Here is a 24147-nt window from a genome sequence, read left to right as displayed (position 1 = left end):
ATCTTTGGTACCGGAGGAAGCAACAGCTGAGTGAGACGCCATTTCGATGTCGCATCACGTGACAGCCTCCCTCCGTCGCCATCTTGGGTGCTGGCAGAAGCCGCTTCCGGCTGGGCCGCCACCTTTGGTGCGGTACTACTAAGACCCTCGCTCCTTACAGAGGTGTCTACTCGGCTGCCTGACGCCGACTCCACTGCGATGCCGACCTGGCCCCAGCATCCGTCCTGGCCCTGCCCCTTCCCGCCATCACGCCTCCCGCAGTGAGGCACACAGACCGTCACTTTGGAAAGGATTGCAGGGCCCGGCAACGGCTTCAGGAAGAACCATGAAATTAAAGGAAAGGCCATTTTCAAGAGAGGGGCTGGAGGGGCAAAGGCAGCCTGTGCGGTTCTGGGCTGAGCTGCTCACGCCAAGTCTGCCGGGGCTCTGATCTCAGCTGCTCGGCTCCCACCAAGGCTCCCCGCAGATCGCTGGTGGCTGCTCGCAGCTCACCCGTGTCTGCCCTGACCAGGCAGGGAGGTGACGGGGTCCAGTCTCCGTTTTTGTTCTGCAGTGCAGGCACAACCGCACGCTCAGTGCCGCTCTGTGTGTGGTCTCTGTGCTATTCCAGTCGTTGGTAAAGATGTGGTTTGTGGTCCGCGTGAGCGGCTGGGGAAGGGATTTTTGAGGTGAAATTTAGGTACTACCCTTGTTTGTGACTACCCCCTAAATTACCAATTGCAAAGCCCTTTGCAAACACATTCATCCCGTTCCTTTGCCTCCTCACAGAGCCAGCAGCTGGCTGGCATCCAGTCTCTTTAAAATGGTAAATAAACAAAGGTCGGGGAGCAAGCTAGTGTGACTGTAACCAGACAATTCCGTGCTCTGAAGAGCTGATTGTCTTCATCAGGTCCTTCCAGCTATACCTTAACCGCTCAGATGACACCAGGAGCCTTGGCAGGAGCAGGGACACAAAGCAGCAGGCAGGGAACAGGATCATCATCATCATCATCATCACCATTTTTTTCCAGTTTCGTGTCTTTCAGCTCTGGCCTCGAATCAGGTTTTTCATATATCACAGCCAGCCAGGTACTCAGCATTAATTTGCTCAGAAGTTTTTCCTGTGTTTTGCAACACACAAATCCTTGTAGCAGTCCTTTAAATCCTTCCATCTGGAAGGATCCAAAATTGTTTAAGAACAATAATTCTTGGGTCCCTCAAGTTTGAAACACATCCTCTGTCTCAGAGTGAATTCAATCCAACAATTCCCAAGTCAATGCCAAGCTCTGAGTTATTTTGGGATGAACTGTTCTTCATTTCCCACAAGGGAGCAGATGTATATAGATCACCATACACCCACTTAACATATCCAAATGGATCCTTTGACAAATTTTGAAGTATTTTGTTAATTTATTTTGCTTAAAATTCTTGACTAGTGTGATCTCAGTTCACAGACTTCTCTCACTGAAGTTTTATTTCCCCAGCTCACCTTGGTGTTTCTCAGAGAGGGCTGGGAGGTGCTTGCAGAACACCATGGAAATCAAGGAACAGTGACAGTAACTGTCAGTTCCTCTACCAGTAACTCTGTTACCTTGTCCCACATCACCTCCCACGGCTTTAACGGGAAATGTTTTTTATCCTTTACCTACCCCTTATGTCTTACTCTGAAGCATTCTGCTTGGTGGAACAGCATTTTGCATTTGACTGCTGGACCCTGCAGATACTTAACCTAGAAACCATTTTGATTCCTTTTAGATTAAAGAATTCACAATACTTCCCATTAAAGTCAGTGTCAGGTTTGGGGTTTTCCCCCTTAATGAAAGTCTTCAAAAAACCCCCAACCTTTAAACAACTCAGTAGATTTTGTAAAACTGCCTCCATTCCAATATCAAAGATGTTTTTTGAGAAGCAGCTCTTGACAATATAAAATGTAATATATATCACACACTATACTATTTACTGTAAAGGAAAAGAAAAAGAATTCAGCATTATTTTTGTAATAGCATATTATATATACATTATACATATATTACATATACAAATATTTGTATATTATTTGAAAAAATTCAGTACATGAAATTATTTGGAAATGCTGTGTTAAAATGTTAGTTTTTGCAATTGTTGAAACAGAACCTTTCTTCTTTATTGAAAGGGTTTGTTTGTTTGTTTGTTTTCCCAAAAAAATACAATTACAGAAATTGATTTTTGTCTGCAAAATGTTTATTCTTTGATCAACAGCACATTTTGTAATTGAAAAATCTGGTAGTTCAATCTGTCTTTGCACTACCTTATGGGATCAGTGTGTCCTGCTCCAGACCTGCAGGCACCTTGCATATCCCCTACCATGTAAAACCTTCATAATCCTGTTTTTCCCCTCAGATTTCCCAGCAATGCCTGAGGCCCCTGAAGAGACACCTTATAAAGAGAAAAGGTTATTAATATCCATAAATCACCAAATAAGCTGTACCTACAGGAGCCAGAATTCTTATGGGATGCTTTTGCCAGCTTTCAGCACTCCAGATTCACTGGGGTTGGTTTAATCCCCACAGGATCCTGGAGAAAGAAGGGAATTAATAATTCTGCATCCAGTCTGAGGGCTACATGATATGTTGAATAATTGCACATCAAGTGAAGAGGATGAAAGGAACTATTGCAAACCAGCTCATTTGCTGAAAAAAAAGGCAGCATCATGTGAGAGAAGTGTGTGATCATCTAATTAAGAAATATGTAATTATCCCTACACTTAAGGGGTCTGAGCTTCCAGTTTTCTTCGGAGGAAAGTCAGCCTCACCTGATCCATGGGAAAGGTATGGAGCAACTAATCCTGGATTTCCAGACATGTGAAAGACAAGCCAATCTCAACCAATCTGTAGTTCTGTATTGCTCTAAGTTCTATAAAATAGTAATTTACAACAAATTGATGGGAAATATTCAGAGAATGTAGAGAGGCAGAAATTACTTAGCCCATGCAAAAGTTTTTGTTATCTAAGTTGGTGGATTGATTTCTTCCAATATAATTCTTGAAACTACTTTGAATACTGAAGCAGAGGAAATGTATTATAAATTGGCAACTAGAAAAGGAAAAATAAGATTATTCTATAATTTTTTTCCATATTAAAATAAAAAACCCAGGGGAAAACATTGCCAATTTTCTATCACAGTATATTTCACAGCTTGTATACTGTATTTTTTTTTGTTGTTGTTGTTGAATGGGTTTTTCAGTAAATTCTAAAATTAACTTGAGAAAAAAAAAAACAGCTTCACTGAAAATAAATTTAATGTATCAAGTGCACATCAGTATCTTGATTATACATTTTCCATAACATAATTAAGTTATCCTACTGAAATTCAGTCCAGTGAGCACCTTCTTAGAAATTTTCATGTATCCTGAAAAATGAAATTGGAAACAGAGTGACATATTCTTAAAGTAATGTAATGAAGACAGCATCAAGGATTCAAAGCTATGGGATATAAAAATTTTTTTGGTTTCTTATGTGTAGAGAGGGATGCAGTGAGAACTGTCATAGCAGCTGGCTTTGCTGTCTCAGGCATGTTCAGCAAAGGATGCTCTCCAAAGACCTTCTTTTTAGCTGCAAGAACTTCAAGGAATTGTTGAGAAGTGGAGATCAGGAGGACAGATAAAGGAAGAAACAAACAGGACCGTGCCCTTGAGTGTTCAGGTATACAGAGAAATATACCTCTGTATACCTTCTTCCTTAAAGAGAAGTAAGGAAAAGCTTTGTGTGTATAGAAACACTTTATTTCCTTGCCTGTGGAGGAAGTGGAGAAGGCCATGTCCCCGACGCTCCAGTTCAGGCATCCATTTGGGAGAAAATGATGGACTAAATAGGAGAATGTGGAATAAAGATGGGGTGCTGGTGAGTGCAGACTGCAAACGAGAGTAGAAACATCACCAAAACTACACTCGTAGAGGCTGTACAAAAACTGGGAGAAGGACAGGGAAAAGGAAGAAGACACAGGCAACAAGCCGAGAGAGAGATAACGGGCAGTGGCAGCGAAATGAGGCAGCAGCGGGACAGCAGCGGTGAAAACGAAATGCCGTGGGAGGGCGGGAACTGGAGGACACCCGCGGGAATGAAAGCGCCGGCGGGAGAAAAGTGGGAAGAAATAGGGGTGACCGCCAATGCACACACCTCGCAGCCCCTCAGCGATCCCCGCGCTCCTCCCTCGGCAGCGCGCTCCTACCTCGCACGGAGCACCCGCGCCCCGAGCCCCGCCCGCGCAGCGCCCCGAGCGGGGCGGCCTCGGGGACCGAGCACAGGGACACGGACACGCGGACACACAGACACCCGGATACACACACCTATGTGCACGTGTGGTCACGGAAAGGCACGGACAAGGGGCCTGAGAGCGCCCACCCACGCCGTGCCATGTCCCCGAATCATGGAATACGCCCCGCGTTGGAAGCGACCCACAAGGATCATCGAGTCCAGTTCCCGTCTCTGCGCGAGACCGTTCCCAACAATCCCACCCTGTGCATCCCTGAGAGCGCTGTCCAAACGCTCCTGGAGCTCTGGCAGCCTCAGGGCCGTGACCATCCCTGGGGAGCCTGATCAGTGCCCCAGCACCCTCTGGGGGAAGAACCTTTCCCTGATATCCACCCTGACCCTCCCCTGACACAGCTCCAGCCGTGCCCTGTGTCCTGTCCTCGGACACCAGAGAACGGAGATCAGTGCCTGGCCCTCCACTTCCGCTCAGGAAGAACTTGTAGATTGCACGCGATGAGTTGCAGATTGTAGATTCTCTCCTCGTGCCCCGCAGTGCCGTGCCGTGCCGTGCCGTGCCGTGCCGTGCCGTGCCGTGCCGTGCCGTGCCGTGCCGTGCCGTGCCGTGCCGTGCCGTGCCGTGCCGTGCCGTGCCGACAGGGGACGCACACCGGACCCCGCCCTCTGGCTGCCGGCGCGGCCCCTTTAAATGCTAATGAGGCGGCGCGCGTGCCGCGCCGGCCCCCGCTGACTGTGTTAAAACTTCGGCGGGGCCATTTTGGGGACAGGAAGACCGAGCGCGGCCGAGCACCCGACACCTACGCCCGGCACCATGAGCGAGGCGCCGGAGACCAGCGCCGCCAGCTCCGCGCCCGCCGCGCCGCCCGTCCCGACCGCGGCTGCCGCGCCGCCCGCGCCCGCCGTCCCGGACGCCGCTCCCAAGAGCCCCGCCAGCGCCGCCGCGCCGGGTGGTGCTGTTGCTGAGGCAGCCCCCGGTGCCGCCGCCGCAGCCACAACCGCGGCGGCCGAGTCGGCGAAGAAAGTGCTGGGTGAGTACCGGGCCCCGCTCGCAACTTCGCGGCGCACCTGCAGCGGGGCACGGGGTCCGCCGGCGGCCCCCGCCTGGGCCGGCGCCCCCCCCCTCCCCACCCCCCTCTCCCCGCAGTGAGTCAGGCCGGGCCGCCTCCTCCCCGCGGGCCGGGGGAGCCGCGCGACGCCGGCCGTGACGCGCTCGGGAGCTGGGCGGGAGCCCGTGTGTGCCTCATCGGCCCCGAGCGTGCGGGACAGCGAGCGCGGCACAACCGGCCTCAGTCCCTTCCCGGCACCTGCCGGCTGCGGCTCCCCCGGGTAGGGCTGCTGGAAACCATGTGTGCCCCTCCTTAATGTTAAGGTCCTGGAACGGCTTTTCTATCCATAAAGAGTCTTGCTTTAGTAATGCTTCCAGGTTTAGTGGGGTTTGTTTGTTTTGAAGGTTTTTTTGGAGGGGCGGGGTTTGCTTTTACTTTACTATCAGTAAGAAGGCAAGCGAAATGTCATGTTGCCGTCTCTCTGCTCAAGCCCGGTGCGTAGCAAGTGTAACTCGTTTTCATTGCGATTACATAGGATCAACCTGTTGAAAAGGACAGGACTTCAGTCTGCAGGCTGCTGCCGATAAGGGTGTACTGTTTCTAACTGTGTAACTTCTGAGGGTTTGGTAAAGGCAAAGTTGAAGCTGACTTACACTGTAGAGTCCCAGATTTCCTTAAGGATACACAGGACCTTCTCTTCTGAAGGGGAAAACTGAAGTCTTGCTGCAAGAAAGAGAAGCCAGGTAAAGGATTTCTCTGGGGTGGAGTTAGGAAGAATTCTAGCAAAGCAGAGCTCAGAGGCACAGCTTGTGTGATTTTTTTTTTTTTTTTTCCCATTACCTCATTTGTCAGTAATTAGTACACAGGAATCAGCACATCCATATCTGCTGGTATATCTGGCTGCTTCTTGCCTTAATGTGGCTTGTTTCATTCCTGGTAATGCTTTTATCTTGTTCACCTATTCCTATTGCTTTGAGAGAAGGGGTGGGGGAAAGTGAAGGTAGAAGTGCCTTTCCTGAGCTAGCAGGAAAATGCGAATGGTGATGGTTTTGCAAAATGGTCTTAGTGGTAGGCAAGCTTTTTATTAGGAATGATGAGGAAAAGGATCACCGTAAATACTAATTGAAATGGACTTACATTAAAGTCCACATCAATGTCCCTGTTAATGGTCACCTGTGTAGTTATGTTCCCTTAAGCCTTCTTTTATAATGATCCCATTAGAAGCAAAATCTTATGCTTTCTCGAGGCATACAAATGTCTGACTTCTAGGAATATGGGTAAAGGTTACTCAACTTTCCCTTTTCGCCTGGTCACAGGAAGCTTTGGCTCTCCTTGTTAAAAGGCTATTTGGTCATGGGTAGGAGTGGCTGGTGATTGTTTCCTCTGATAGTGTCAGAGGACGGTATCTTGTGGGCTTCCACTTGCTGGTGGGACATACATCAGCACATCAGCTGCCTTCTGTGACTCATCAGTTTAGGTGGTTAATGTGTTTTCCTCTGGGCTTGTCCTCCTTGCCAGACCTCCCTGCTCAGACTTACCAGTGATTGTGCCATGAATGTTCAGTGTCATGCTTTTGTCTGAGGTTCTTTTGGCCCACAATGATACTTAGGGAAGACTGTTAATGTGTGCAGGGAATAGTATTTTGCTAGCACACTGTTTTAGGGAGAATATGTTGGAGTCACCCTCATGGAACAATGTTGTTTTTAAGCTGTGCGCATACTCCTCCACTTAGCAGCAGCCAGCTGGCCACAGAGTGAGTTTTGATTGCCTTTCCTTCCCCAGCCTCTTGACCCCTCTGAGGGTTTTTGTCATACTTCATTGGCTTCTTCCTAATCTGGTTCAAGTAGGCTAACAGATTCCAAAGCTGTTTTGCAGAGGAGGGAAGCAGTGGTACTGGCATTGTTTCTCAAAGCAGGCTGAAACCTGCAGGTACCATTGGCACTATTTCTCTGTTCCCCCATCCCCTCCTGTTGACTTGTGTGAGTGTAGGGAGCTCCTGTAGCCAATGCCGTTGTGGTAGCAGGAGGTGTCTGTATGTGGTAATGTCCCTATGAATCTAAACCTAAAAGCACAGCTATAAATACTGGTGCTGAACACTGTTTACTGAACCGGTGTTTGGCACTGAAGGAATGTTTTTCTGTTCTGGTAAACAAGAATTCTTGGGAATGCATGCTGTACTAGGCAGAGTCCTTTTTTCTAGGTGATATCTCAGTCGTGTTAAGACTTAACTGCTTCTGAATGAGAACATTTTCTACTAAAAAGTATATTAAAAAAGACCAAAAACATCACTTCTAAAAGGGCAATGGGAAAGGCCTGTTAGTGACAGTAGTAACAGCAGCAGTGCTACAATGCACTGCTGTTGTCAGGTGGTCTTACTTGAGGGGTGTATGAGAATAGCAAGACTCCATGAGCCCAAAGGGGTGGCTGGCTCTGTCATCTCCTTGTGAATGTTTAGAAAAGAATACAGGTGTAGAGTAAATGAAGGTAACAATTTACAGTGTGTTCTTGCCTCTAGCAGAGTAGTGTGGACTTCTAAACTGGAGATTCTCTAGTTTGTTTTCCTTTTTATTGCCTCTTGAGTTTTTGCCATCCCCAAAACATGTATGTGAGGTTTTTAGCAAGAAATTGTCTGTAGATGACTAGACCCCTTTTCTGGTAAGTACTGCACAGGTTGCTTAAGTACGTGTAATCAAGCTGTGTTAACAAGTAACAGCTCTTAAATTATAGAGGCTAGAACTCTCCTTTAACTAGGATTTTGAAAAGTACAAGTTGGTGGTGTCCATCCAGTTGCTGTGAGGTAAGGAGAGGTTGAACTGCCTCCATCTGTTGAGTTCCTCCTACAAATTCCTACAAGTTGGAGAAACAGGTTTTGTCAGGTCCTGTAAGACACTGCAGTGTGGCTTCTAAGTAGATGCTGTTTTACTGTTGAGACAGGAGCTTGCCTTGATACTGAAAGTCATGGAACATGAAGTTGGTCACTTTGTAACTAAAGAATTGATGCCTGGAGAGGCTAACGGCTAACCCGGAGCAGAGGCTAAACAGTGTTAAAGGAGTAAAGTAGGTGTTTATTAAAAGGCCTTCAAAGGATACACCCTGGGCAGTACAAGAGCCCGGCTGTGGCTCTACCCAAGATGTATGACTGGTCATGAGTTTTCACACTTTTATAAGTTCTGGTCTATTTACATATTGCGATTAATTATCCAATTACAGCTTCAAGTTATGAAGTCACATCTCTCACATTGCTCTTGTCAATTTGCTGTTGTTTGTACTTTTTGGGCCTGGAGCTGCAACCTAAGCTTGCTTCTCAGGCTGGAAAAGGATTGTTTTGTCTAATTCAGCTGTGAAGAGAACTTGCTAACACTTTATATGAAGTTCAGAGTTACTAAGACAGTACAGAATCTGAAAAATATGAAAGCTAAAACTTATGGCATCACAATCATAGATCATCTTAGCAGTAGGACTAAAAAAAAAAAAAAAATAAAAGTCTTGTGGGGTTTTTACTTGGTTGGTGTTATGCTGGCAATGCAAGAAGGAGCTTTTCCAGAATAAGGATGTGCTGCCTTTCCACTTGAGAGGGTTGCACAGTACTTGATACTGCGTCTTTAGGCAGTTCTGGTTTCCAAGGAAGAAAGAAGGGTAACTGTAAGTAAAAAAGAGGAATTGTAAACAGTTTCCTTCAGTTGTGTTTCATGTCTAGCAACTAACCTGAAGAGAACTGATGAACTGCGGTGGGATTTTCAGCTTTGCTGCCCATTTCTAGGATAGGGAATAAAAAAAGAGGTGGGTGGTCTATTCTGAAAATAGAGGTAGGTTTTGTGCTGTGTGGTAAACCCTTGACTGAAGAATAGTGTGTTAAAGCACTGTGTCTTGTTACTGCATTAGAATGAGCTGAACTGGGAGATGAAGGCACGCTATGAGTGTTAAGGGGACAGAATAAGTCTGGTTGCAACTTCATATACAATTATAAAAATATTTCTGTAACATCATTGTACTTTCTTATACTTTAGATTAACTTCTTTAATTTTCTTTCCAGCTACCAAAGTTCTTGGCACAGTCAAGTGGTTCAATGTCAGAAATGGATATGGCTTTATCAACAGGTATGTTTAAATTCTGATAGTTGTATTTATACTGTACTAAGACTCGTGGAACACAAGATAGGCCATATATTACTGATTGCAACAGAGACCTCAGGGTCTGACCACAAGCTCATGCAGTTGATAGTTTGCTGAGTGCCTGGCCTTAGCTGACTTTCTTAAGCACCTCAGCCCCCAATCAAAGGTTATGTGTATGGGGAGAAAACAGGGTCAAACTCTACAAATTTGGTCTGTTACCTGTTTCTCATGTTTACTTCTACTACACTCTTAATGAGCTACATATTCTTTAGTGACTGCCTAGCTTTTTCAAAGGCCTGAGAAAGGTAGGAGGATGAGGGGAAATACTTTTGGGTAAACTTCAAGTGTTAACTGCTTGATAAGAATACCTCCTGTGGCTATTCATTGAGATTCTCTGATAGTATCTCACTGAAAATATGCCAGTCCTGAGTTTCATAGAAGTTTTCTCTTTGTATCTTTTGGTTTTTTTCCCCTCTTCTCTGGGCAGAAACAAACCTCTGAATAGCATTGAGAATCCAAACAGCTGTAGGTGAGATTGGTCATCTGTAACCTTAGATGCAGAAGACCCATCCATCCACTTTACTGGAGGAAACTGTCTTTTAAGGCTGAAATATCTTTGTGGTTGAGAGGCTTTAATGTTTTGCGTGCTTTTTTGAGGAATAAAACTGCTGCATGCTGAGCACTTGTCTTCCATAAAACGTACCTGACAAGTTATTTCACTCTGTAAGTCCTTGAGCTATTACACATCAGGCAGATTTGGGTGAGTTGGACAGTGCAGAAAGGGGTAGAAGACCCCACGTTCATGGATCTGAAGCCAGTTGTGGTATTAATCTCAGTCTCTGGAGGTTATTATCCAGTGTTACATAAGCTTAGAAGAAGAGTTTTAATTAGGAAGTCCTCTTAAAATCTGTAATAGCAGTTGATGTAAGAGCCTTCACCTGGTTGTGGTGTAATAACTTGTTAGCTTTCTTCCTATTGGGAAGTCTACTATTGCTTCAATTCAGGACAACAAATTTGGGATTATGCATAATCTTCACAAACTCTTTGACCCACCTGTTGTGTTTGCTGAGAAGGCATTGAGTGAACAGATGGCAGGGCTTAGGCTCTTTTTTTATTGTATGGGAACACAGATTCAAGGTCTCAGACTTATCTCTGTGTTTTGTATGTGGAAGCCTGAAGTGTCTGGCCTAATCCAGAAAACTTCACGTTCATGTCTGGGTCTTCATCCTTTGGACTCTCCTAACACCTCTTGTGCCTCTTTGCTTTGAATTTCACTGAAAGGAGATCTCTGTTAACAGCTGTGGCCAGTCCTGCTGATAGTCTTGTTTGACCTCTGGGGTAACAGCTCAGGTTGCAGTCCCTCTGGAAGTGTTTTTGGGGAGTTAGAGTAGTGAAAAACAAGCAGTCCAGTCATCAACTCTGCCCTGCATAAAAGAAAACATGGAATATTTACCAGAAGATTACAGAGAACCTCCCCCATCCTCTCACCCTTTTGAAGGCCCGGGAACCCTTTCTGTTCTCAAGAAAATGATCATAGAAGTTCAGAGCAGGGTTTTGGTAGCATAGGCTTAGACAGAATGTATGGAATTCAGGGCATGTGCTACAGGCCGGGAGAAGGAGGGTTTCACTTGAAAAGCCAGGAATTTCTATTAAAGTCTCTTTAGTCTAAACTCTTACAACTTCTCACTTTCTTTTCACAGAAACGATACTAAAGAAGATGTGTTTGTTCATCAGGTAAGACAGCAGGAGTTGTGCTTAGACATGTGTGCTATGGTAGGTTTCTAATGCAGCTTCCTGCAATAGCTACACAACCTTGTCCTGGCTTCTCCTTAAAATATTTTCTGAAGATAACTTGAGTGGATGTGTATGTTGAAATTTTCAGGGAGAAATGTTAGGTTGTTTTCCTTCTCTATGAAGGGCTAGGTATTTTAACCCTTCTTAACCCTTTTTGTCTGCTCTAATTTGAATATTAAAGGTGTTTTTTGGTGTGTTTTTTGTTTGGTTGTCTCCCCTTGGTGAGATGATTCCTCTGTGAATACCTTGCTGCTCTTGTCTCTTCTTGCCCTGTTTCCTCATGTTCCTTGTGCCTTCCTACCCTCTTCACTTGCAGGTCTATTCTGTCTGCCCTCCCTGGTATTGGAGAGAAAGTGATCTAGTCTGGCTCTTGACCAGCCTGGGTTGCCATCAGCTGTTTCTGCACAAGGCAGCTGCTCTTAGGCAGAAGAAGAGGAAGGCTGTGTGCCAAGTATGCCCAAGCAGAGAGAGCTTGCCCAGCGGTTTGTTATTGGTTAACTTTCCTTGAGATGTCAGGAGGCTGTTCTAAGTTTATACCGTGACTCAGGTTGCTGGCAAATAATGGCAAGACAGAGGATGCTGTCTCCATGCTAATGTCAAATGATTGGTTGGCTTAGATCTGGTTTTGCATCATTCGCCAGAAAGTGCAATCTTGCCCCTTGAGTTTGTCCCATGTAAAATGTCTGCAGGCTCGTGTGATCTTTGAAAGCATGAGCTTTCTCTGTGGTATGACAGTATTTCTATCAAATGTAACCAGGAAGTTTCTTCCCAAAGCTGGTCACTGAGAATGAGGATATGTGCATATATCCTTAGCTGGTGAGTCAACATTGAGAGTTAGTTTAGTTCTTGTGTCTTGATGACTAACTTAACTATGGTAACTGTTTCTCTAGGTCATAGGATGTACACACATTATCTGAACCTGTCTGGAGCTGGAAGGGGATAAATCTAGTGCCTGTTATGAGAGAAAAGGATGTTGGGAAGTATGCACAGTACATGTTTTTGGTTCAGCTGGTGGGCTTCAGAGCAAGAGCTGTCAATGCATATACGGAATTTTGATGGTCCTTTTCCTTCCTTAGCAGCCTGTGCTGTGGGCATGCTGACACATCTGTGATCTGATGGGATTGTGTCCAGTGGAGGGTGGGAACAGTTCTGGAAGAGAAACATGTTCTGGATAGGCAGCACTCCTTAAAGACAAACGAGGTTTCCTTGATACTTGTGAGACAATATCCTGGGAAATGGCTGTTGTGCTGATGACAGATAACATGGATCAGTGTTACTCTCCTTGGGAGGGCTGCCAGCTGAGACCCAAACAGAAAGGTAGTGTTATCTGTGCTGTTTTGTCTCCTTCACCTGCAGAGGAGATTATTCCCCTAAATCTAAACTGGTGAGTGTGTATGGAGAGGGGTGGGCGCTTCCTATCTCCTGTGGCTGAAGTCCTTTTGGTGTGATCAAAACTGGCTTTGTTTCAGAAATACCACATCATGTGCAGGCCTGCATCAGATTAACCCTCTTGGCAGGCTGAGCATGGCAGGGTAGAGGCTTCTAGTGCTGCTCTGGCTTGGCAGCAGTCAGAGGTTCCTCATCTTGTACATGGATGTGCTCACTCCCAGAGCCTCGGACATACTGGCCAGAGCTCCTGATGAGGCTCTCTGAGGAGGGAGGCAAATCCATGCTGTGAGCATACATCCTGCTTCAAGCTTCCTCTGCACTGATAGTGCCTCTCTGCCCCTCCCACGTGCCTGGGAGGGGCTGGATTACACTCCTAATCCCTTCAGAATAAGGCTGACCTAGTTGAATAGTTACATCTTCTCCCTGCCTCCCCTGCATGGAACGGGTAATCTCATGATTGGAATGGGGGTTAGTGCTTGGTGTCTGGCTATTGGATGCTATTTATAACTAGTACAGATTAAAATGCTTTTCTTTTTAGGGCATGCATGGCTTGCTTTGAGTTAACTCTTTGTCTTGCAGGGGACCCGGGCAGTGCTTTTGGGAAGGGCAGCTCTTAATTTTGCATCCCTGTCTGGTTGGTTGGTGCAAGGTGCTGTCCAGGGCAGTGTGTCAGTCAGCTGCAGGTGCTGAGAGCAGAAGGGATCCATCTGCTTCATGGGCTACAGTGTGTCTCACAATTTAACAACAGGAAAAGTGTCAGCAGCCAGAGTAGTTACATTTAATTAGGTGGAGTTTAAATCAGCGAGCTGTGAGGAGTAGTTAATCTTACTCTTCGCTTCACTGGACTGTGTTGATCATGCACAGCATGAAGTACCTGCACCAGGAATCAGTGTAACAAATTTTGGCTGTTACTGGGACAATGTTGGATGTGCTGATGTGGTGGTATGAGCATATGGAAAGAACTTTCAAACAAGAACCTGAACTAGCTCTGGAGGATCTTAGGGGTTGCCTGTTCATCAGTGTTCCCCCCTGGGAAAGGAAAGGCTTTGTTGTTGAGTGTTTTCTGTTAATATGAAACATCTGTCTTTTGAATCAGAGAAGCTGGAGCCTGCAGCATGCTGGTAAACAGTAACAGAGAGAATAGTGCTCTCTTCCCTCTGGATATACAGAGTAAAAGTCTTTTCATCAAGCTTAAAGCTTAGGCTTGTTAGAGGTTTATTTCAGTGATCTTTATCTGCAGCTGAAGTAGTAAAGCTTTAGAGTTTCTACTTGGATTTCTAGGATTTACTCGAAGTTGTCCTGATTGCCTTTATAAAACAAGCTCCAGCCTACTGCAGCCTCTACCTTCTGTTGGCAGTTGCAGATCTGGATTCTTGATGCTTCTGTCCATAAAGCTGGGAACAGAACATGTGGAATACTGTTGCTTTTATCTTTCAGTATGCTTTTTGAAGGATATTTGAGGAGTTTCCTCTATTTTATGTGTACCCTCTGCTGAAAAGAAATTTGTTAGTCCTTTCTCCTTCTGCACTTACAGGGAAGGGGAAGGAGTTTGAAATACAGCTTATTGACATCTCTGTCACAGGCAAAGCACAAGTCTTAAAAGTTTTAGTTGTTTCAGTATAAATAATACTAAATCATTAACTTTGCTGCAGATTAAGGGTTTTAGTACTAGTATATAAAATTTATGGAAAAGCAAACACTTTGATCTGATTTTTAGACGTGGGACAGTTACACTAAAAAGTCAGCAGAAAGCAAAGTTGTTTGAGATAATTGTGGAGTCTCTGCTTGCTAAAGTAATCCCCAAAGGAATTGACTTGAACAGCTCATTCTGTTTCTGTATTTAAAAACCCCAAACATCATGGAATATTTTTGCTTTGACAGTTACAGTATGTACACTCTTGCATCCTTCCTTAGGCTGTTCAGGGGTGCTGCAGGATATAGGGAAAGGTATGGCTAGAAGGACATGCTGGTCTGTGGCCTGAAACACAAAGGAGACTATTGAGCAGCAAGGAAAGTATGTTTCCTAGACTAGTCAAGATGAGCTTTAAACTGAACAAAGTTTTCTTCAGTTGGAAATATTTTGGGGCTGTTGTTGACTAAATATTGTTGCTATGCAAAGGTAACAGCTCCACTGATGGTCATTCTGCATTTTTTCTTCAACTGCAGACAGATAGGACAGCTGGCTCTTCTGTTTCTGCCCTACATCCCATTTCTTAAGCCAGGTTTATGCCCTGTGTTTCCATGTGTGTTTCTCTTTGCTGGCTCTGCACCTCCATCCTTCATGCTAACTAAAGGTTCCCACATCAGGAATGTGAATTGATCTTTAATAATCTAGTGCAAGATAATAATCTTTCAGTGAGAAAATAGCTACTGGATTAGTTTGTACAATGCATGTCTTGGTCTTTTCTCCCTGGCATCTTCCAGTTTGCAAAGCCTTGCCCAATGACTAGACCATAGGCTTGTCTTGATAAAAGCCTTTTGTAGAGTCCTAGAAATACTCCACAGAGTATAAGCAAGGTATTTGTAGCTGAAAATTGCTCCAGGAGGTTTGAGTGTTTCCTGTAAGTCTGAGGAGGTGTACAACTGGCTTTGAGCCAAACTCATGTTGTTATTTTTATGTAACAATAATAGTATTATTATTAATAGCTGTTATTGTACTACTTCGGGGTTTCTGTCCAGGAGCTAGATAAGATTCCATCTGTCTGTTCTGGTACCATTCTGTGTTATCACAGACTCACCTAATATTTGGAGTCTCATTTACAGTGCTTAGGGAAAACGCTAATTTGTTACACCAGAGTTACAGTAATTACTTTCTAGTTGCTATGACTTGCTATGATACCATATGGTTAATACTTCTACAGAAATGCTTGAGTCTTGAGTTCTCTTTAGATGGTCTACAGCTCTCCTGATGACTGGAGGCAGGGATCACACTTGCTCTAGTGCTGCCTTGTTACAGCTTGGAGGAAATCAGGCACTGAGTATGAACTCTGTTCATGCAGAGATTTGCAATAATTTCCATATCCAGTATGCTGGACAGAGGAGATCCTGGGGCAGCAGCTGATTTATGAACTCATAAATAGCGAGAGCAGAGGAGACCTTGAACAGAGTATTGGCAGGCCTGTGAAATAAGAGACATCTGTCTGTTTGAAATACCTTATTGTAGTGACTGCTCTGGTGTGTAGAGTTGGAACTGCAGCAGAGAAATGCTGCCCTTCCCTCATCTGGGGGGCTAAGAATGTGTAAGATAAGTAACACAATATGTTTTTATTCGTCTTCCTTTCAAGACGGCGATAAAGAAAAACAATCCACGGAAGTACCTGCGCAGTGTTGGTGATGGAGAGACTGTAGAATTTGATGTGGTTGAAGGAGAGAAGGTGAGAAATCATGGAACCTCAGGGTGTGGTCCAACAGAGATAACATCACACAACTTTAGCTGTGTCTTTGATGTCTCTGTCTGATGTGCTAACCACTGGGTTGGTGGCATTCATATAGCTTTTCTGGGGGAAATCTGTTTTTTAAAGGTGTGATTGAGGCATACTTCTAGATATGTATCAAAACTACTAGGAAACTGCATCCTAGAGCTTTTGGAATCTGCAGCTGTTACTTGAGAGAACGTGGGAAGCCTAAAGCCTGCCCAGTAATTATTAACTGAGGCCTATATTGCCCTGAACAATTTGTCTTAGAGTCTGGTAGCTTAATAACTGTAAGAACTTTCAATTTCCTTATGCTTCTACTTTCCTGAACATTTTTTGAGGTTTGACTGTCAGTTCCTTCTTGCTTCCTCCTCTGAGCTCAGGCCGTTGGATAGGACTTCAGTATCTAAATTCATGATAACTCTCTTGGTTAAGGGGTTGGGAATAACAAACCTCCTTTTGCCCTGTGCAGGAGACAGTTCCAAGTTACAGTGATTCCTTATGCAAAAAAGCCTCTTTCCTGTTTCATCTTCTCCCTGTAGCTGGTTTTCCTTTTCTCACACCACCTTGGCTACCTTTCTTTTGCCCTTACAGGGTGCAGAAGCAGCTAATGTCACTGGTCCAGATGGAGTCCCCGTGGAAGGCAGCCGCTATGCTGCAGACCGGCGCCGCTATCGACGGGGCTACTTTGGCCGACGCCGGGGCCCGCCTCGGAGTGTGAGTTCCATTTCCCTGCATTGCTACTGCCACACACAATACTGGCAGGGCTGTTTCTCACTTGACTGTCTGAGGCACTTCTGATCATGCAACATAGGTCTCATAAACTTTCAAGTTACAGTGTACAAGGCATCTTGACAAAACCAGAACAGTTTGGTATTGCAAAATGGATAAGCACTATAAAGCTGTTGTACACTGAGAGGTGTTCTTTTTTTTGAGTTCTGAGTCTCTCTCAATTATACCTCAACTGCTGTCAGATACTACCTGTTCCTACTATCTATCCTAGTTACTTTGGATATTTAGTTATCCTGATCAGTTTTATACATGGGAGAACATCACAGATGATTGCAGGGTTTTTAATTGTGTATGGTCATGATGGTTAAAATGGCTGTGCAAAATGGGAAGGATACCTGTCAAACTTAAGATAGACTACTATGGGCTGTTAGGAGGCTACAGCTTTTGCTTCCTGCTGAATCAGATGCAGAAGATGCACTTCTGTTTCTAGATATCTTGTTAAATTCCTTCTTTTAAAGGGAAGAATGATATACGAGAAACTCTAACTCATGTAATGTTTTATAAAACAGACATTACTGATGGCTGGCATTTAGAACACAAGCCACAAACAAAAATCAAACCAGAAAAAACACCCAAACCAATGTGCAGCTTTATTAATTAACAGCTAAAGGGGAAAGATAACCACTGCATCTCTGAAAGATTGAAAGGACTGTGTAGAAAGATAAATTGTATTACCTCACATCAAACACACTATCTTAAAACTTCTTGATGTTTTTGTGGGGGGTTCCCTATGGAATGGGGCTTTGTGTAGAACGTGGTGTGTGGCAAATTTGTGTTATGTCTTTGTTAGCTTTTCAAATAAAGAATTGTCCTGATCAGTAGCTGCCTTGCTGTAAGGTGTACCCCTTACAGTGCATTTCATGTAGTGAAATGCAGTTAATATGCATCAGAGAGAATGTTTCTAAGAACAGCTTCTTAGTCTGTAAGGAGCAGGGGCAGCATTGATGGCTCTTGTTCTGTCCCCATCTTAAGTTTGCCCAAATTTAAGCCTTTTGAGAATCTGCTGCTTCTTTTTACCCAATATGCTGGGATTTCTGTACTGATATATTTGTTTTGAGCTTGCATTCATGGTTATGGTTAGTGTACTGCCTGTCAAATACAGCACCTGTTTTCTTTTGGTAGCAGGGTGGTGAGGGAGAAATCAAGGATGGGGTCACAGAAGGAGGACAACTTCAGCAAGTGCACAGGAATCCTACCTACCGTCCCCGTTATCGCAGGTCTGTACAGTTCCTCTGCTCAGTTACTCAGATGCTTTTGTGCTCTGTACAGGCTTCCAAGTGTGGGAACAGTTATGCAAGTGGTATGCACAGTGAGAAACATTTTAATTACTTGGAGAAATTTGTTTCATGTGCTTGCATGTTCAGAATCATAATGGCCCAGAAAGGGCAAAGAATTCTTAGCATCCCCTTACTTCTCACAACTGAGCAGCATATTGAAGTGAGCTGCCGTGTCCATGTTCTCCCAGCTGAACACTCATACTTTTCTGGATAAGTAATAACTTATACTTTATCTGGGACCCTGCTGGGGGTGCTGGTGGGTGAAAACTTGTGTGTAAGCTGGTAAATTTGGAGTTGCAGCCCAGAAAGCCACCCATATCCTAGGCTGCAGCAGGAGCAGCATGGCCAGCAGGCTGAGGGAGCTGACTGCCCAGTACTTGAATGGGACTTATAAGAAAGGGGCTTATAAGAAAAGATGGAGATTAACTTCTTAATAATGCCTGTTGTGTTAGCATGAGGTGTAATGGTTTTAAACTAAAAGAGATTTAGTATAAATGGAAGGAAGACTTCTTTTACTATGAGTGTGGTAGAACACTGAAACAGTGTTCTACTGAAAAGGTTGCCCAGAGAGGTTGCCCAGAGAGATGCCCCTTACACAGTCAGGTTGGAGAGTGCTCTGAGCAACCTGATCTAGTTGAAGGGGGGTTGGACAAATGGCCTTTAAAGGTCCTCAAGGAGCTGGTTAGTCTGCCATTCACTCAGTTGTCCCCATCATATTGTCCTTGTTTATCAAGTAGCTTATGAAGTCAAATTCCAATACAGAATTTAGAGATGAACTATGAAAATTATGTAATCCCCATTTTTTTCATGTGCATGTCTGTTCAAAAACAAAGTAAGAGGTGAATAGCAGTGCAAGAGCAGCAACAAGCTGAATTTGATAGGGATAACAAGATTGTTCTTAATTGTAATGACTTGCCTGTTCCATGCACAATGGATCCATCCTTTTGGAATCTGGGCCTAAAACCACAAGCCTTCCACCTCTAGTTTGGGCTTTTCTGTTTATGCATACTCATGTTCAATTTGGCTCTTTTATCTAGGACTGTGGGAAATGGGATACTACTGATGCTTGCTGCTTGTTGGCATCCAAGCTGAATAAATTTAATTCCTGAAAGTCTTCATTAATTTTGGGCAGTCAGAGATAGCACCATAGCAAGTCCAGTGAGGCTTTTGCAAGTCATGTGGGTGAATCACAGGCTGAGTAACTTGTCCATGACTAATGGAAACTTGTGATTTTCTGATGCAATTTTCCTATGAGAGGAATGATACAGCCTATCAGTGCACAGCACCTCTGTTTGAATTCACAGGTATTGCTTTTGTTTACAGGCACTCAATCCAGTGACCCTGGCACTTTTGTTATGTTCCTTTGTAAAAACTAAATTGGTTTTTGGGACTAGGTAGCTGTGGATCAGCTAATGGGAACTGGATTTTGGCTGTGTTTTGACAGTTTATAAACATTGTTTATACTAGGAATAAGGTGCAATGCTCTTGTATATATCAAGAACATGGACTTGATAGCTTAGTGTTAATCAGGTCCAGCTCACCTGTGACAGGTGCTTTTCCTAATTGGTTAAGAGCGGCAACATGAGGCAAAGAGCCAAGATCCAGGAATGGTTTTCAGGTAGAAGTGAGGAGGATTGCAAGGACTCCACTATTAATTAGGAATAGGACTAGGCTGGGTTTTAGCCATGCCAAAGCTAACTCAGCACAATCAGCCTGTGTGGCCACTACTGGCTTTTTTCTTCTGCTAGCCAGCAATTCAAAGGGGCTAGCTGCATCTTCATTGCAGGATAGACAGCAGAATATGATGAAGCAGCGTCAGCAGTGAAGAGACACCCACTTTCCTTGTCTTTCCTTTCCAACCATATGCCAGCCAAACCCTGAAGGGATGGTTTGCTAGCACTCAAAACCGTTGAGGATGATACTTGGTTTTGGGAGGTTTTGCTGGGCTAAAATTATTGTAGTTTAACCTTTCTTGATTTTGTTTTTACCACTTCTTCCTGCCCCTCTCAGAGGGCCCCCTCGCCCACGCCCTGCCCCGGTGACTGGAGAGGCTGAAAACAAGGAGAACCATCACGAGGCCAATGCCATGAGCCAGCAGCCGCTGCGCCGCGGCTACCGGCGCCCCTACAACTACCGGCGCCGGCCGCGCCCAGCCAGCGCTCCGGCACAGGAGGGCAAAGAGGTACGGACAGGACAGCAAGCTGCTCAGAGGCACGAGCACCTCTCCTGCCAAGGAAGGCCGGGGAATTGGGCTGGCTCAGCCTGGGCAAGAGAAGGCTTTGGGGGGGGACCTCATTGTGGCCTTCCAGGGTCTGAAGGGAAAGATGAGGCAAGACAGTTGCAAGGGCCTGGAGTGACAGGACAAGGGGGAATGAGTTAAAACTGAAAGAGAGTAGGTTTAGATTGGATATGAGGGAAAAAATTTTTCCCTGTGAGGATGGTGAGGTGCTGACACAAGTTGCCCAGTTAAGCTGTGGCTGCCCAATCCCTGGAAGAGTTCAATGCCAGGTTGGATGGGGCTCTGAGCAGCCTGGGATAGTGGAAGGTATCCCTGCCCATGGCAGAGGGTTGGAATGAGGTGATTTTCAAGGTCCCCTTCCAACTCAAACGATTTTATCATGGTATGTAGCAAAGGTTTTAATGGTGTGAATGCCCAAGACCTTCTGCCCTGTGTGAGTTTTTAATAAATGTATTCATGTGCTGGATAAGTCTGATGACCAAATCTGACATGCTGATTTCCTTGCCTGCTTCTTCTGACCCTCTTTGAGAATAAGCACCCAATCTTAAAAGGAACTTAAAAGGCAGTGGGACAGGGAGTGCTTCTGAACAATTCTTAATTGGGGTCAGACTGTAACAACAATTTTTGAAGTGGAAACAGTTGTGTTTTCCTGCTTCCACAAACCTTAACTCTGTATGTAGCATGAGAGATAGATTTGAAAGCTCTAGAATAATTTCCTGAACTGTTTGAATGAGATAATTTCAGGAAACTGTTTGCAAACACAGATTCTACTTTAATGAGGAAAGATTTTCTCATTCACTGTCTACTTCAGGTGTTCCTTGATAGAATCTGCTGTGTAATACTCAATTACAAGAAATACACTAAAATTTAATACATTCTGGAGATGCATTTTTCTTGATTGTTTTAAAACCTGCATTATGCTGGCTGTACTGCTGAAGGGAGGAAGGGTGTGGAGGTCAGCCTTTGCCTATAATAAGAGTTTGTTGTGTCTCAGACAAAGACAACTGAAACATCTGCTGAAAATCCTGCTCCAGTGACAGAGCAGAGTGGCGCTGAGTAATGTCCGGCTCCCCAGGCACCTTTACCATCGCTCAGGTAAGGAATATGGACAGTTCTGTTTCCCAAGGAAAGCAGAGTGGGTATGCTCCTAGGATTCTGGCCACATCCCCTTATGTATGGCTTGATATTTGTGATAAGTTCTGAGAGTGCTGTAGAGGCAAACCAAGATACTGCTTTTCTCTTTTTCCTTCTGCCTCTGTCACAAAGTTTTATTTTATAATTGATTGCTTTTTTTTCCAGGAAGCTCTCTGGTCTGTATAGTAACAGCATCTGCTGATGAGTTATTTTATTTTAGGAAGATCCTCATTATGGACAGGATAAGCCAATTGTGCTTATCCTGCCTGTTATAATTCTTTTCATTTGACATCTTGTCTATTTATTGAGACAGTAAAACTTAAACTGCATTTTTTTTTACATGTGGCTCTTCAACAGGTGTCCTAAAGTACAACTCAAAAGTAACACCAAAGAAATACACAAGCAATAAATTGTCAACAGTGATGATGAAAGTAAAGATTTGAAATACCAAAATGTAAAAGAAAATTTACCAGCAGCTGAGATCGAGGGAATGCCTACAAGATAAATGCATGAAGAGAGAAAGAACGAGATTCAGAAAGAGCAACCTCCCTAGTTTTAACAGCAACTGTGGAGCTATTTGGTTTTTGGGGTTTTTTTCCCTAGAATTTCACTGTTTTGCTAGTATTGATTTTTTTCAATTTTTCTTTTGGTATCAAACTGAAAAGGGAAAAAAAAAAACAACCAAAGAACTAAAATTGAAATAAAATGCTTTTTTTATTGGATGCTGGTGCTAAACCTCCCAAGTGTGAGTTTTTTTTTTTCTGTGCCAGTCCTGTTCACAGCAGGACATGGGGAGGACAAACTTCCGCTTTCCTTGTTAAGATCTTTTTGAAACTGTGCAGCATGGGTGATGTTCCTCACAAATAAAAGTGATTTCAACTACCAAAAAAAAAAAATCTGGTTTAGAGTGTTTTTTCATGTTTGCTTTTAAAATAATTCATTATTTTAATCTTGTTCCTTCAGCATTTATATGTGAAAGAGAGCAGCCTCTTTGGTGTGTCTTGCTGGATTATACCTGAGCATGGTTATGAGGATATACTTTAAAACAAAACTTATGCAAAGAAATCACAAACCAGCTGTAACTTAGTGTTCCCTTTGATCCTTTGGCTCTAATGATGTTTAATAGTTGGGTTTTCCTGTTACTGTCTTGTGGCAGGAGTTTGGGGGATGTGGAGTGAGTTCTGGAAGGTTTTTTTCCTCATCTGTTTTGCTAGGCTTTTGTGTTGTGTAAACAGTAGAATCCAAGTTTTGAGACTCTGCTCAAGAAGGACACTGGTGTAGTAACTACCACTTTATCTAAGCTTCTGTTTTGAATAATGTTTGACTGGCTTCTCCATTCTTTATTTCAAACCAGTAAAATCTCTGTACCTGTGCCATCTTGTGTTAATGAGCAAAGTACTAATCTAACTTATAATATCAATGGTGTTTTAATGTTCCTCCTTAAAATTTGGCTACCTTTCATGTGTTATCAGTCTGCTTCCAGCTGTTGAATATGGATGCATATCTTGTGTCCTTCATTGTCTAGTCCAGCATTTCTCACTGTCTTGCAATTGCTGTTACCCAAATCCTAGATAAGCATATTTGTTTCTCAAACAAATAATCCTGTTATTCTTTAGGAATTGAGCAGAGAGTGCAGGGCATAATTGCACTCAAAAGCTCTTTGTTTCCAGCTTCTGGGAAGGTGAGGAAGGGCCCTTGCACCCTATTGCCTTTGCCTGGGGACAGGGAGAGTGGGCAAAGGCTGAGTGGTGCCTGAGCTGCACTGCCTACAGCTGACTGAATTGCAGGGGATTAGGAACCTCTTAATGAGTTGTGAAATGAAAGCCATAGGCTTGGTTGAAGAAGTCTTCACTTGGAATATGAAGAAATATGTCTGTTTTGACACAAAATAAAATGCAATAAGTTGAGGAAAATATAAGTAATGGTACCTTAAAATTCTTAAGCAGGATAAGTTTTTTTAGGCTTAAATTTTACTGCAAACTAAATGTGCAGGCATACTGGGGAGAGGTTGATAATTTCACCATAATAAGCAGATGCAAGATATTAATAGATATTAATAAATACTGAGATGTTACTGCAGAACTTGTCATAAAAACTACTTTAACTGCCTTCAATAGATGTTTTCTCCTTGAGAGATTTGATAGGCTAAAGAGAATTTTCTTAATCTCTGCACAAATGTAGGTCAGATTGAATCAGGTTAACAAAAGTACCTGAGTAGCTTTTTTTTTTTTTAATGAATGGAGAAAGTGAGGGAGAGATGCAAGTAATATCCTAGCATTGAGTTCTATTTGTTATTTCTGTCCTGCCTCTAGTAAGAATGTTTGCATAAAACAGAAGCCAGTGACTGATATAACCGTCTTTATCCCTCAGTTCCCTGGTTATGAAAATGCAAGCTTAACTGTACCAAAGTTTAAAGCGCTTACTAAAATTACATCTTAGATGTCTTGGGCTGTACATAAGTTGTTCCTTTAGTAGGCCTCTTATGCTCTTATTAGCTGAATTTGCCAGAAAAAAAAATATAAACCTGGTGCTCAGAAATGAGGGTCATTTCTCTTGGCAGCTGGTGCTTATGCTGTAAATAAGGCTATGGGTTATTTGCCTCAAGCAGAATTTCAGATGAGAGCTTAGTTTGTGTTGTGTTGGTTTGATTTCTTAAAAAAACATTTAGCTCCACAGATTTTGAATTTGCAGAGTAGCTAATGTGCTGCAAAAACATTCCCTATGG

At 43.8% G+C, this 24147-nt stretch overlaps 1 protein-coding gene across 2 annotated transcripts; it reads left to right on the top strand.

Annotated features, from left to right (window-relative positions):
- Positions 1-4947: 4947 nt before the first annotated feature.
- On the top strand, positions 4948-22318 carry YBX3 (Y-box binding protein 3). 2 transcript variants are annotated; one of them, XM_059846119.1, is made up of 9 exons: positions 4948-5254; positions 9306-9369; positions 11085-11118; positions 15852-15941; positions 16575-16697; positions 17895-17989; positions 20060-20231; positions 21283-21383; positions 21780-22318. In XM_059846119.1, exons 1-8 carry the CDS (start codon positions 5038-5040, stop codon positions 21346-21348), a joined length of 861 nt encoding a protein of 286 aa, XP_059702102.1. In that variant the 5' UTR covers positions 4948-5037; the 3' UTR covers positions 21349-21383; positions 21780-22318. The 2 variants fall into 2 exon arrangements, with proteins under 2 accessions (XP_059702102.1, XP_059702103.1); XM_059846120.1 differs by having other exon boundaries at positions 4951-5254; positions 17898-17989.
- The last annotated feature ends 1829 nt before the right edge of the window (positions 22319-24147 follow it).

This window comes from Haemorhous mexicanus, chromosome 5 (genome assembly GCF_027477595.1).
Source record: "Haemorhous mexicanus isolate bHaeMex1 chromosome 5, bHaeMex1.pri, whole genome shotgun sequence".
Taxonomy (NCBI): Eukaryota; Metazoa; Chordata; class Aves; order Passeriformes; family Fringillidae; genus Haemorhous; species Haemorhous mexicanus.
This window is presented reverse-complemented; position numbering and strand designations above follow the sequence as displayed.

Bases quoted from the DNA above. Each gene is read 5' to 3' on its own strand.
- YBX3 (XM_059846119.1), top strand. From the start codon at position 5,038: ATGAGCGAGGCGCCGGAGACCAGCGCCGCCAGCTCCGCGCCCGCCGCG. The intron at 5,255-9,305 runs GTGAGTACCGGG...TTTTCTTTCCAG, and splicing joins GTCGGCGAAGAAAGTGCTGG to CTACCAAAGTTCTTGGCACA. The intron at 17,990-20,059 runs GTCTGTACAGTT...TGCCCCTCTCAG, and splicing joins TACCGTCCCCGTTATCGCAG to AGGGCCCCCTCGCCCACGCC.